Genomic DNA, 13,770 nt, shown 5'->3' with positions numbered 1-13,770 from the left:
TTGATCGTTTATTAATTATGCACCAGTTTAGAGCCTCTCAATAATTTTTTATCCATGTACCGCTTAGATACTCGGGACTAAATGTAGATTTAGTACTTATAAAGTTATTTTCCGGAGTTTTGAAGAATGAGCCGTACTTATTACATTATTGCATATGTGTAAACATCTGTCCATTGGTACATGATCACATCGGAAATGTTTAAGTTGCAATTGTTGATTAATCCGATTGCGGGGTTAATGAAAACCGAATATCCAGCGAATATCGAACCTTTAGCTAACTTTTACCCGCTGTTGAAGCTCTACTTCCGCTTCCGGTGTAAACAGTCGAAGGTCCGGCGCGGCATGGCGGGATCTGAACCATTAGAACCATTAGGACTGAGCAGAGATCTGAAGGGTTCTGAACCATTAGGATCGTGCAGAGACCTTATGGGTTCTGAACCATTAGGACCGAGCAGAGGTCTGACGGAGGAGCGGAGGTTCTTCTGCACGGCGGGCGGCGGGCTGGAGGAGGTTCTGGTCCGGGAGCTGAGGACCCGACTGGGGGCTGAAGAGGTGAGCTCTCCTCGGTCCGCGGGGTGTTGGAACCATCAGTCTGTTGGTCGCTCCCCCATACACCTGCTAGAACGGCAGTACTGTCCCTGGCTCTGTGTAATATACTATACTCATGCTATATCCATCATAACTAAGTTGACGTTGCTGATGCCATTCTACCGCGTACTTGTACTGTAGGAAACCCTGGTATTATTTGGGCTAAACATGTAATGTACATGGCCAGTATATATATTAGAAGGCTGGGGACCGATATTACTATTATAAACAATGATTGAACAGTTGAATGCTCATACATGTTGTACTTGTTTTCTGTACCTCCTAACGACCTGGGCACAGGGCATTGGTTTTATCTGCGAAAGGACAGCGTGGGGATAGAGTATGAGGGTATGTCACCATTAGGGTGTTCTGACCCGACGAGGGTCGGGGTTTGGAGGTCAGTGTGGACCCTAACCCCGAACCCCGGGCTGTATTCAGGTGTGTCACGTCTCCGGTAAAGTCCTGTTCCGGACCTCCGCGGGGATGGACGCGCTGCGGCGGCTGAAGTCTGCAGAGAGGCTGTTCCTGTTGGTGTCACGAGACGGCCCGGTCGCCCTGCCGGCCCACACCTGCCCAGGTAGCGCACACAGCTCTGCTTTCATTCATCGCTCCCCTCTGATTATTAGTGTCTTGTGTTATTCTCTGTGTCTGTCTCTGTCTGTCTGTTGACCTCTCCTAATGTCCGTCTGTCCATCGTCTGCCTGTCTGTCTGTCTGTCTGTCTGTCTGTCTGTCTGTCTGTCTGTCTGTCTGTCTGTTTGTCTGTCCTAGTTAAGGCGGCTTCCCTCCTCCAGTCCAGGCTGCTGGGTGATGGGCGTCAGTGGGGCGATGCTGCGCTGACCTGGAGCCGCCTGCAGGGGGAGACAGAGCGCAGTGGCTCAGACGGCCTGCAAGGGGCGACAGAGCGCCGTGGCTCAGACGGCCTGCTGGGGGAGATAGAGCGCCTTGGCTCAGACGGCCTGCAGGGGGAGATAGAGCGTTGTGACTCAGACGTCCTGCGGGGAGCCGGACCCCAGAGGAAGACAGGTGGCAGGGAGGAGGAGAGAGGGAGGAGAACACAGCAGGGAGAGGAGGGGAGTGCAGATGGAAGAAGGAGTGAGAGACAAGCGGAGGGGGAGGAGGAGGAGGAAAGCAGTGATGGAGTGAATGCAGAACATAAGCGTGGAGAGAAGAGAAAGAAAGGTGGCGGAAGAGAGGTTGGAGGAGGAGGAGAGGAAGACAGAAAGATAATGAGACAGAAGGAGCATCTCTCTTCCCCCTTCCATTCAGAGGCGCTCTCCTTCAGGGTCAACTGTAAGCTCTCAGGACCCCTGAGTCGCTGTCTCAACTCCCAGGTACGCAGCTCAAACACCAGTCTGTCTGTCTGTCTGCCGGTCGGGTCCAGCGATGCTCCCGGCGAGAGACGGACAGACAGACAGACAGAAGGCTATGATAAACATTACTGTCTTGTCGCCGTGGTGACTGCGTGAGTCTGTTGTGTTCTGCGCTGCAGGAGGCGAGCCGTGTGATTGGCTCAGGGCTGAGCAGACTGCTGGGCTGGAGGGTGGAGCTGAGGAGCCCCCAGCTGGAGGTAAACAACCCTACCCACCTTTCGACCCCGGCCCCCGGGGTCACATGACCACCCCGCGTCACATGACCCCCGGGTCACGTGACTCCTGTCCCCATGGTAACCCCCCGCCCACCCCCCCCCCCCCCCCCTGCAGGTGAGCATGTACCTGAGTGGGGACCACAGCATCCTCGGGATTCCCCTCACCAGGTCAGGAATGTCCCCTCTGACCCCTGACCTCAGCAGGGTCAAAGGTCACACCAGAGTGTGTGTTTGTGTGTGTGTTTGACCGCTGGTATCTTAACATTTTGTGTGTGTGTGTGTGTGTGTGTGTGTGTGTGTGTGTGTGTGTGTGTGTCAGACTGCCCCTAGCCAGCAGGAGCTACATGAGGACCACAGGGCTCCGGTCCACCGTGGCCTGGACCCTCGGCTCGCTGGCCGGCATACAAGTGGGTTAGGTGTTGTGTGTAACATATCGTGTGTTACATGTTGTGTATTGTGTGTATCAGCCAGGCTGGTGTGTATAAAGTGTGAATCAGCCAGGCTGGTGTGTGTTACATGCTGTGAATTGTGTGATACATGTTGTGTATTGTGTGTATCAGCCAAGCTGTTGTGTATAACATCATGTTGTGCATTGTGTGTAACATGTTGTGTATTGTGTGTATCAGCCAGGCTGGTGTGTGCTGGACCCGATGTGCGGCGTAGGAACCATATTACTGGAGGCTGCACAGGATCACAAGGTCAGGACTACATTACCCAGAATGCCTGTTGATGAAGTTATACATGGTCCTGGTCAACCCCGTTCTAAAGCCCACCAATGGACCCTCTTACAGGATGTCCATTTCCTGGGTGTGGACATTGATGACGGACAGTTGCAGAGGGCCAATGAGAATGTAGCGTTTGCTGACCTGAGGGAGAGGATTCACCTGATGAAGGCCTCCTGCTCTGGTACCCACCCACCTCCATCACCCTCTTCCTCACACACCTTTTGTCGTTGTCTGTTGTGTGTTTCAGGCTTCCCTGTGTGCATCTGTAATATGTTTGTGTTTGTGTGTACGTGTTTGTGTTTTCCAGGCCTCCCTGTGTGTAGCAGCAGTGTGGACGCGGTGGTGTGCGACTTACCGTTCGGCAGAAAGTTCAACACAAAGACCAACATGGCCGACAGTCTGCTCTGCATCGTCTCAGAGATGGAGAGGTGTGTGTGTGTGTGTGTGTGTGTGTGTGTGTGTGTGTGTGTGTGTGTGTGTGTGTGTGTGTGTGTGTGTGTGTGTGTGTGTGTGTGTGTGTGTGTGTGTGTGTGTGTGTGTGTGTGTGTGTGTTTTAAGGGAATGTTAAGCTAAGTTATCTTTTATTTATCCCTTTTTCGGGATTTGAACTGGCCACCCTCCGGCTATCATTCCAACTCCTTAACCAGTATGCCCTTGTGCGTGTGTGTGTGGTTCCAGGGTTCTGCGTCCTGGTGGTTCTCTGGTTCTCCTCCTCAGCCCTCCGATGTCCTGTCAGCTGAAGAAGCTCCAGGCTGGGCCGCGCCCCGGGACTCAGCTCCCCCAGGCCCCCGGGACCCAGGCCCCCGAGACCCAGGCCCCCGGGACTCAGGACCCCCAGGACCCCCAGGACCCCGGGCTCCAGGCTGGGCCTCTCTCCAGCCTCCGGCTCCAGGCGACCCACAGACTGAGCCTGGGCGCCATAGACGGACTGGTCCACTCCTACGTTAAGAGGGGGGTGCTATAGACGGACTGGTCCACTCCTACGTTAAGAGGGGGGGCACAATAGACGGACTGGTCCACTCCTACGTTAAGAGGGGGGCGCTATAGACAGACTAGTCCACTCCTACGTTAAGAGGGGGGCGCTATAGATGGACTGGTCCACTCCTACGTTAAGAGGGGGGGGGCCCGCTATTGACGGACTGGTCCACTCCTACGTTAAGAGGGGGGGGCGCTATAGACGGACTGGTCCACTCCTACGTTAAAGGGGAGCCCCTATAAACGGACTGGTCCACTCCTACGTTAAGAGGGGTCCCCTATAGATGGACTGGTCCACTCCTACGTTAAGAGGGGGGCGCTATAGACGGACTGATCCACTCCTACGTTAAGGTGGAGCCTGACCCACAAGCGCTCCACAGACAACCAACAATGTTATCAAGTATTTTTTATCAAATGTATTTTTATAATGGTTTTAATAAAATTATCAATAAAATTGTGAATTTGCGTAAGTTATTACTGCAAATACGATTAAATATTATGGAGAAGAATTCCTCTTCCTTTCCTTCAGTCCTTTCTTCAGTTGTCATCTGATGAAGTAACCTCTGATGGTCTGGACCACGTAGTAGCATAGTAGAATAGCATCCTCTAGACAGAATATCCCCTGGTCTTGCTTTGTGATGTCTAAGATCAGAACTGCAGTCGCTCCAGTGATTCATTCACCGGAGTGAAATTGGCATGACAGACATTGTCAAAGCAAATTACATAATCAATACAAACGAATAACTGGAACATAGCGAAGGATGATGTGATCATTTGTTTATGATTACTATCATTAGTCATTTATATATTATTAGATAATACTATTTAGATAGTATTTTTATGTTATGTTGTTATTGCCTCAGTGGGAAGTCGACGGAGAATGTACGCCAGCATTTGTGCGCCTGCGCAGAGCTTGGGCCGCCATGTTGGAGCTGGATGACGCGGTGAGCTTCGTATGTTTCTAAACACTCGTCTTCACGCCGTCTCCTCCGTGCTGGAGTCCGTCTGAAACGAGCGGAGCCCCGAACGGTGGAGCCCACGATGAACGCCAGCGGGGACCTGTCGCGGCGGAACCCGCAGGAGGACTTCGAGCTGATCCAGAGGATCGGCAGCGGGACCTACGGCGATGTGTACAAGGTACCTAGCTCCGAGGCTAGCAGCTAGCACCCCGTCTCACCCCCACAACACGGCGGACAGACAGGCACTCAATCATAACACAGCACTCACCCCATAACACAGCACACAGACAGGAATTCACCCCCACAGCAGACAGACAGACACTCACTGAGACGGTGGATGTGTAGATCAGTAGAGAAGGTTCGAATCCTCTGCTTCCAGCGTCCAGTGGTTTTAGACAGTTCAGACCGGACTGGTGGTGTTCTACTAGAGGGACACACACACACACACACACACACACACACACACACAGACACACACACACACAGACACACAGACACAGAGAGCCAGATGACAGCTCAGCGGGGTGTCTCTGGTCTCGTACGGTGGGGTTAGTTAAATGGTCTCGTTATGTTAAGTTGTTATAAACTAACAGGCCGCCCTTTGAAGGTGGGTTTGATGGGAGCTCTGCTGGAGGCTTGGGGGTTATTGGATGGACATGATGGTGTCGGGGTGAGGCTCTCTGGTTTGCGTGCTGAACTAAGAGACAGGTGGACCTTCTGCCCTCCTTGTCCATCAGACCACACCTTCTCCTCTCTCTTCTGTGAACAGAATGCGTGTTGCATGTTTCAGTCAGTTTGAGTCAGACACAGGTTTGCTCTATGATATTGAAGTGTAAAATAATACATTATCCAGTGGGAGTTGACAACACAGATTAGTATAGAGAAACAGCCGGTGAACTGATCAAACTAACCCACCTAGTACAGTAGAAACTAACACACCTAGTACAGTAGAACTATTAACACATCTAGTACAGTAGGACCACTAACCCAGGTAGTATAGTAGGACTACTAACATCTAGTACAGTAGGACTTCTAACACATCTCGTGCAGTAGGACCACTTACCCACTTAGTAAAGTAGGACTACTAACATCTAGTACAGTAGGACTTCTAACGCATCTAGTAAAGTAGGACTACGAACACATCTAGTACAGTAGGACTGCTTACGTCTAGTACAGTAGGCCTACCAACCCACCTAGTACAGTAGGACTACTAACACATCTATCACAGTTGGACTACTAATACATCTAGAACAGTAGGATTACCAACCTACCTAGCACAGTAGGGCTTATAACCCACATAGTACAGTAGGACTAGGACTACTAACATCTAGTACAGTAGGACTACTAATATCTAGTACAGTAGGACTACTAACATCTAGTACGGTAGGACTAATGGCATCTAGTACAGTAGGACTACTAACCCACCTAGTACAGTAGGACTACTAGCAACCAACAAACTAAAGTAGGACTACTAACACATCTAGTACAGAAGGAATACTAACCCCAACAATGCTACATACCATCCAAATGCCTTTTATGCTAGTGCCATCCTAGTGCCTGTATGCTAGTACCATCCTATGACCTTTATGCTAGTACCATCCCTGTATGCTATCACCACCCTAGGCCTGTATGCCAATACCATCCTAGGGCCTGTATGCCAATACCATCCTTGGGCCTGTATGCCAGTACCATCCTAGGGCCTGTATGCCAGTACCATCCTAGGGCCTGTATGCCAGTACCATCCTAGGGCCTGTATGCTAGTACCAGCCTAGGGCCTGTATACTAGTACCATCCTCATGCCTGTATGTATGCTAGTAGTACCATCCTAGTCCCTGTATGCTAGTGCGATCCTAGTGCCTGTATGCTAGTACCATCCTAGGCCTGTATGATAGTACCATCCATGCTTGTATGCTAGTAGTACCATCCTAGTGCCTTTATGCTAGTACCATCCTAGTGCCTGTATGCTAGTAGTACCATCCTAGTGCTTGTATGTTAATACAACCTGATGTGCTGTATCAGGCCATGACTGACCTTGCTCAGCCTAGCACGGCAATTCAATCGCTAGCTTCACTTTATTGAGCACTGAACCGCGTTCCGGCAGTCCTCTTCTATTGGGATGCGGACCCTCCGTCCACCTAGTGGGGAGGCAGGGCTGGACTTTAAGTCACAGGGGATTAGGAGACAGGGAGGGCGGGACTTTCTGTTCCATGGGTTTAGAGGAGAGAGAGAGGGTGGGACTTGCAGTTTCGATGGGTCTAGAGGAGAGAGGGCGGGACTTTCAGTTCGATGGGTCTAGAGGAGAGAGGGTGGGACTTTCAGTTCGATGGGTCTAGAGGTGGGAGGGCGGGACTTTCAGTTCGATGGGTCTAGAGGAGAGAGGGCGGGACTTTCAGTTCGATGGGTCTAGAGGAGAGAGGGTGGGACTTTCAGTTCCATGGGTCTAGAGGACAGAGGACGGGACTTTCGGTTCCATGGGTCTAGAGGAGAGAGAGAGAGAGGGCGTTACTCTCTGTTCCATGGGTTTAGAGTAGAGAGAGAGGGTGGGACGTTCGCTTCCATGGGTTTTAGAGGAGAGAGAGAGGGAGGGACTTCTAATGGAGGGATCTGTTTCCGCTCCGTGTTTCAGGTATTGCATATATCATGTTCTCAATCTACTCACTCCGGGAGTGCTCCCTAAGACAGAAGACCGGCACAGGCCTGTCTGTCCCTGCCTGTCTGTCTGTCTTCAGTCAACTGAGCCCTACAGCAGCATGTCTGTCCGACTGCCTGTCTCCGTGCAGGCTGCTTTAGTGACTGTGTGGCTGGTTCCTCTGAACCAGTATTACTGGTCACTCCCTGCAGGTCCTAGAGGGTTGGGGACACGTGTTCTGTCACGCCTGCTTACTAGCAAGCTAACTAGCAAGCTTATTAGCAGGCTATGCACGTAGCCCCGCCCCTGAGCACGTAGCCCCGCCCCTGAGCTGCACGGTGGATGCTCCTCATGTATAATTTCTCCTCCTACAGCTCTATAAATAACATGAAGAGTTCTGCAGCCTCTCTAGGAAGACTAGAGGAGCTGACACACAATGTGCACAATATGTACACTAACGTGTGTGTGTGTGTGTGTGTGTGTGTGTGTGTGTGTGTGTGTGTGTGTGTGTGTGTGTGTGTGTGTGTGTGTGTGTGTGTGTGTGTGTGTGTGTGTGTGTGTGTGTGTGTGTGTGTGTGTTCGTTCAAGGCTCGTAACGTCAACACAGGGGAGCTGGCTGCCATCAAGGTCATCAAGCTGGAACCTGGTGAGGACCTCCTCCATCACCCCCCATCTCCTCCATCGCCTCCTCTCTCAACTCTACACCTCCATCAGCTCCTCTCTCTCCTCTACACCTCCCATCACCTCCTCTCTCTCCTCTACACCTCCTCTCCCCCACCACCTCCTCTCTCCTCCACCACCTCCTCTCTCTCCTCTACACCTCCTCTCTCTCCTCTACACCTCCCATCACCTCCTCTCTCTCCTCTACACCTCCTCTCTCCTCCACCACCTCCTCTCTCTCCTCTACACCTCCCATCACCTCCTCTCTCTCCTCTACACCTCCTCTCTCCTCCACCACCTCCTCTACACCTCCTCTCTCTCCTCTACACCTCCCATCACCTCCTCTCTCTCCTCTACACCTCCTCTCTCCTCCACCACCTCCTCTCTCTCCTCTACACCTCCCATCACCTCCTCTCTCTCCTCTACACCTCCCATCACCTCCTCTCTCTCCTCTACACCTCCTCTCTCCTCCACCACCTCCTCTCTCCTCCACCACCTCCTCTCTCTCCTCTACACCTCCCATCACCTCCTCTCTCTCCTCTACACCTCCTCTCTCCTCCACCACCTCCTCTCTCTCCTCTACACCTCCCATCACCTCCTCTCTCTCCTCTACACCTCCTCTCTCCTCCACCACCTCCTCTCTCTCCTCTACACCTCCCATCACCTCCTCTCTCTCCTCTACACCTCCTCTCTCCTCCACCACCTCCTCTCTCCTCCACCACCTCCTCTCTCCTCCACCACCTCCTCTCTCTCCTCTACACCTCCTTTGTTGATATTTGAATGAATGAATACTTTATTGTCTTTGAGGGGGCAGGGAAATTATTACCAGTTACATCCCGTCCAAGAAACATTAAAGTGGGGAGACAGGACGGAGAGACTGTCGGGGCGCATGCGCTCCCTCATTAGATAAGAAAAGGTAAACAAGAGGGTAAACGAAAAAAAAAAAAAATTAATTCCCAAACTATGCTCCTCTAAAAAACACCTCAGCACATAAGCAACATATCAAAAACATCACAAACACACGTGGGAGGGGGGAGGGGTGTTGGGGAGGGGAGGTGTCCCAGCTCAGACCCCGGGGGGAGGACGCGGCCAGCGGGCGCGTCGCATCACACGCGGCGTACTGTACTGTAACGAGGGACGGAGAGGGGGAGGGAGGATTTGTTTTTGTGTAAACAAAGGTGTGATCTTAAGTTACAATACGGGTGTGTGTGTGTGTTGTATATATTATAATGTGTGTGTGTGTGTGTAGGGGAGGACTTTGCGGTGGTCCAGCAGGAGATCATCATGATGAAGGATTGTAAACACTCCAACATCGTGGCATACTTCGGCAGCTACCTGCGGTGAGCGCAGTGTGTGTCTTCACGTGTGGTTGTATTAGTGTGTCTTCACGTGTGGTTGTATTAGTGTGTGTTCATGTGTGGTTGTATTAGTGTGTCTTCACGTGTGGTTGTATTAGTGTGTGTTCATGTGTGGTTGTATTAGTGTGTGTTCATGTGTGGTTGTATTAGTGTGTGTTCATGTGTGGTTGTATTAGTGTGTGTTCATGTGTGGTTGTATTAGTGTGTCTTCATGTGTGGTTGTATTAGTGTGTGTCTGTGGTTGTATTAGTGTGTCTTCATGTGTGGTTGTATTAGTGTGTGTTCATGTGTGGTTGTATTAGTGTGTCTTCATGTGTGGTTGTATTAGTGTGTGTTCATGTGTGGTTGTATTAGTGCGTCTTCATGTGTGGTTGTATTAGTGTGTGTTCATGTGTGGTTGTATTAGTGCGTCTTCATGTGTGGTTGTATTAGTGTGTGTTCATGTGTGGTTGTATTAGTGCGTCTTCATGTGTGGTTGTATTAGTGTGTGTTCATGTGTGGTTGTATTAGTGTGTGTTCATGTGTGGTTGTATTAGTGTGTCTTCATGTGTGGTTGTATTAGTGTGTGTCTGTGGTTGTATTAGTGTGTGTTCATGTGTGGTTGTATTAGTGTGTCTTCATGTGTGGTTGTATTAGTGTGTGTCTGTGGTTGTATTAGTGTGTGTTCATGTGTGGTTGTATTAGTGTGTGTCTGTGGTTGTATTAGTGTGTGTTCATGTGTGGTTGTATTAGTGTGTGTTCATGTGTGTTTTTATTAGTGTGTCTTCATGTTCATGTGTATTGAACGATTATTAATGACTATGGATGTGTATTTCAGGAGAGATAAGTTATGGATCAGTATGGAGTACTGTGGAGGAGGATCGCTACAGGACATCTATCATGGTAGGTTCTCCTTCTCTCCTCTCCTCTCTACGGTTTTATGGTACAGCTTCTGTAAAGTGTTAAAATGGTTACCTTGTGTTCTTTATATGTGTCTGTATTTAATATAATATTAAAAGGTGTCTGAAAGGATGTATGTTTATAGAGTATATTTTACATAATGTGGTATCTGAAGGTATCCCTGTTGTGTTTCCCTAGTAACGGGACCTCTCTCGGAGTCCCAGATCGCCTACATGTCCCGAGAGACCCTGCAAGTAAGACAGAACCACACCCAGCACACACTAATGATCAGTATTATACAGACAGACAGACAGACAGACAGACAGACAGACAGACAGACAGACAGACAGACAGACATGAAATGGATGGCACTTCTTCATGTCTTTCTCTTTCTCTCTCTCTCTCTCTCTCTCAGGGTCTTTATTATTTACACAACAAAGGCAAAATGCACCGAGACATAAAGGTAAGTTCCAGAGTCCGAGGCGTGAACCTTTATGATGCATTAAACTCTGATTCTGGGGATAATGCTTTTCTTGTGTCTTCGTCAGGGAGCCAACATCTTACTAACGGACAACGGTTACGTCAAATTAGGTGAGGCTCTCTCTTGCTCTCGCTCTCTCACTCGCTCTCTCGCTCGTTTTATACTGGTTATGAAATTTCACAAAAAACGGATCTTTCACTGCCCCTCTCCCTCCTCCCCTCCTCACCCCTCCTCTCCCCTCCCCTCCTCACCCCTCCTCTCTCTCCTCAGCCGACTTCGGGGTCTCTGCACAGATCACAGCTACTCTGGCCAAGAGGAAGTCCTTCATTGGAACGCCCTACTGGTGAGTCGTGTGTGTTTGTGTGTACCTTGTGTGTTTGTACCTTGTGTGTGTCTCATGGTGTGTGTGTGTGTGTGTGTGTGTGTGTCTGACCTGTATTGCCCCCCCCCCCCCCCCCGCAGGATGGCCCCCGAGGTGGCGGCGGTGGAGAGGAAGGGGGGCTACAACCAGCTGTGTGACATCTGGGCGGTGGGCATCACGGCCATAGAGCTGGCCGAGCTGCAGCCCCCCATGTTCGACCTGCACCCCATGAGGTACACACACACACACACACACAGACACACAGACACACAGACACAGAGAGAGAGATACACACGTGACTATATGCACGTACGTGTGTAGGGGATCTAACGCTCTCTACCTGCTGGTCTCTCCCTGTCTCTCTCTACCTGCTGGACTCTCTCTCTGTCGGTCTCTCCCTGTGTCTCTACCTGCTGGTCTCTCTCCCTGTCTCTCTACCTGCTGCTCTCTCTCTGCCTGCTGTTCTCTCTCTCTGTAGGGCTCTCTTCCTGATGACCAAGAGTAACTTCCAGCCACCCAAGCTCAAAGACAAGGTGAAGTGGTAAGGCTCCTCGTCCAATCATTTCCCAGTATGACCTATTCTATATATTGTAGTTTCACCATACAGACTTATGTTCATATATTGATGTAGCATTAACTTAATGTACCAACACTAGATCTACAGGGATGACGAATCTCTCTCTCTCTCTCTCTCTCGCTCTCGCTCTATCTCTAGGACTAATAATTTCCACCAGTTTGTTAAACTCTCGCTGACTAAGAATACGAAGAAGAGACCGACGGCTGAGAAGCTCCTGCAGGTGACATTAGATATTAATATTTCATATTTTAATCTGTATGTCATGAGGATATGATGGGGCACCATCAGACTCTTAAAGTACTGATGTGATTGGCTGTGTCCTGTGTCTCTCCTCTGATTGGCTGTGTCCTGTGTCTCCCCTCTGATTGGCTGTGTGTCCGGTGGCTCTCCTCTGATTGGCCGTCCAGCACCCCTTCGTGTCCCAGCCCCTGAGTCGAACCCTGGCGGTGGACCTGCTGGACCGCGCCTCCAACCCCGACCACAGCGCCTTCCCCGACCTGGAGGACGAGGACCCCGAGCCCGAGGTCAGCCCCGTCGCCATGGGAGGGGGGGCAAGAGGACCGGGGGTCAGATGGGGCGGGACCGATAGTCTGAGGGGGCGGGGCTGGGGGGACTAAAGGGGCAGGGCTATGGGGACAGAGGGGGAGGGGCGTGGGGACCGAGGGGGCGGGGCCGTGGGGTCAGAGGGGGCGTGGCCATGGGGACCTGGGGGCTGGAGAGAACAAGAGGTTGTTTATATCTATTGAACACTTTAGCGTTTTGTTTTCTGTGAGATGGATTGAATAATAACTGTTTATGAAGTCATTCAATATTGACGTTAGTCTTCTCTCTCTTATTCTCTTCTTCATCCTCTTCCTCCTCCTCTCTGTCCTTCATCACCCTGTCCTCGTCTTCCTCCTCTGCTCTGCAACTGGTAGCAACAGTCTCATGACGGGGCTGAGCAGTCTCATGACGGCTGAGCAGTCTCATGACGGGGCTGAGCAGTCTCATGACGGGGCTGAGCAGTCTCATGACGGGGCTGAGCAGTCTCATGACGGGGCTGAGCAGTCTCATGACGGGGCTGAGCAGTCTCATGACGGGCTGAGCAGTCTCATGACGGGGCTGAGCAGTCTCATGACGGGCTGAGCAGTCTCATGACGGGGCTGAGCAGTCTCATAGTCTTAGTCTCGGGGTGAAACAGTCCTCTGGTCACATGGTGTTCTCCTAAGGTATCATATATCCTATAGGGTTGAACAATCCTCTGGTCACATGGTGTGTTCCACTTTAGAGGTCAGTGTTACCTAGGGTCAATAAAGCCTCCAGACTAAACACCGGGGGAAGAAGTGCAGCATCATGGGATATGTAGTCCAATCTCTCAGCCTCCATTCTCCAGCGGGGTGTTCTGTAAATATTATAGTTAATGCTAGGGATAGGGACTCATGAAGAGACCAGTAGAGCCTGTTGGGACTCACGGAGAGACCAGTGGTGCCTGGTGAGACTCATGGAGAGATCAGTGGTGCCTGCTGGGACTCATTGAGAGACAAGTAGAGTCGGTGGCAGCAGGAGACATGAGCCGAACCCGGGGGTGGTCAGGGGGTTGTCATGGAAACCTGTTCCCTTTTTCTATCGTTTTATTTCTGTTTCACCTTCCTTCCCTTCCTCTGTCTCCTCACCCCTCCATCCTGCTCCCCTCTCTCACTCTCACTTCATCCTTCTACTTGTCTCCCCCCCTCCCGCTCAGTTTAAGTATAGAGGTCATTTTTTACCCATAAGCCCCAGGGCCCGCCGTGCCCCCTGCTTCGTGGCGCACTACAAGGTACTGAGTGTGACCCCCGCTCCAGGGACCCCCCTCACTAACGAGTGGAGTTGTTAATTGGTGAATTGGTTAATTGGTTGGTGTGTGAGCGTTAGGGATGCTGTGGCCTGCTCATCTGTCGTTATTACTGTACTTCCTGCTGCATGGAGTGCGGTGAGGACTTTGGCAGGTTGGTTAGCTTGCTAGGTTTACGTTA

General features: G+C 51.0%; 2 protein-coding genes across 14 annotated transcripts in view; both read left to right on the top strand.

Annotated features, from left to right (window-relative positions):
* The first annotated feature begins 228 nt into the window (after positions 1–228).
* On the top strand, positions 229–4,336 carry thumpd2 (THUMP domain containing 2). Its single transcript, XM_060073237.1, has 10 exons — positions 229–552; positions 1,027–1,165; positions 1,359–1,921; positions 2,080–2,157; positions 2,291–2,343; positions 2,495–2,582; positions 2,802–2,873; positions 2,967–3,081; positions 3,208–3,328; positions 3,579–4,336. The coding sequence occupies exons 1-10, from the start codon at positions 238–240 to the stop codon at positions 3,862–3,864; spliced, it is 1,830 nt and encodes a 609-aa protein (XP_059929220.1). The 5' UTR covers positions 229–237; the 3' UTR covers positions 3,865–4,336.
* Positions 4,337–4,770: 434 nt separating this feature from the next.
* The window catches only part of LOC132473206 (mitogen-activated protein kinase kinase kinase kinase 3-like), a 30,296-nt gene continuing 21,296 nt past the window's right edge, over positions 4,771–13,770 (top strand). For 6 of the 13 annotated variants that reach the window (XM_060073228.1, XM_060073224.1, XM_060073226.1 and 3 more), the window contains exons 1-13: positions 4,772–5,012; positions 8,052–8,109; positions 9,373–9,463; positions 10,299–10,363; positions 10,559–10,614; positions 10,776–10,823; positions 10,909–10,951; positions 11,112–11,184; positions 11,304–11,435; positions 11,681–11,743; positions 11,918–11,999; positions 12,187–12,303; positions 13,500–13,574. In XM_060073228.1, coding sequence (XP_059929211.1) covers positions 4,917–5,012; positions 8,052–8,109; positions 9,373–9,463; positions 10,299–10,363; positions 10,559–10,614; positions 10,776–10,823; positions 10,909–10,951; positions 11,112–11,184; positions 11,304–11,435; positions 11,681–11,743; positions 11,918–11,999; positions 12,187–12,303; positions 13,500–13,574 — 999 coding nt within the window. In that variant the 5' untranslated portion in view covers positions 4,772–4,916. Of the gene's footprint in view, positions 5,013–8,051; positions 8,110–9,372; positions 9,464–10,298; positions 10,364–10,558; positions 10,615–10,775; positions 10,824–10,908; positions 10,952–11,111; positions 11,185–11,303; positions 11,436–11,680; positions 11,744–11,917; positions 12,000–12,186; positions 12,304–13,499; positions 13,575–13,770 lie in introns of all 13 variants that reach the window. The other 7 variants (XM_060073230.1, XM_060073222.1, XM_060073227.1 and 4 more) reach the window with 4 other exon arrangements.

Source organism: Gadus macrocephalus, chromosome 15, assembly GCF_031168955.1.
Source record: "Gadus macrocephalus chromosome 15, ASM3116895v1".
Classification (NCBI taxonomy): Eukaryota; Metazoa; Chordata; class Actinopteri; order Gadiformes; family Gadidae; genus Gadus; species Gadus macrocephalus.
This window is presented reverse-complemented; position numbering and strand designations above follow the sequence as displayed.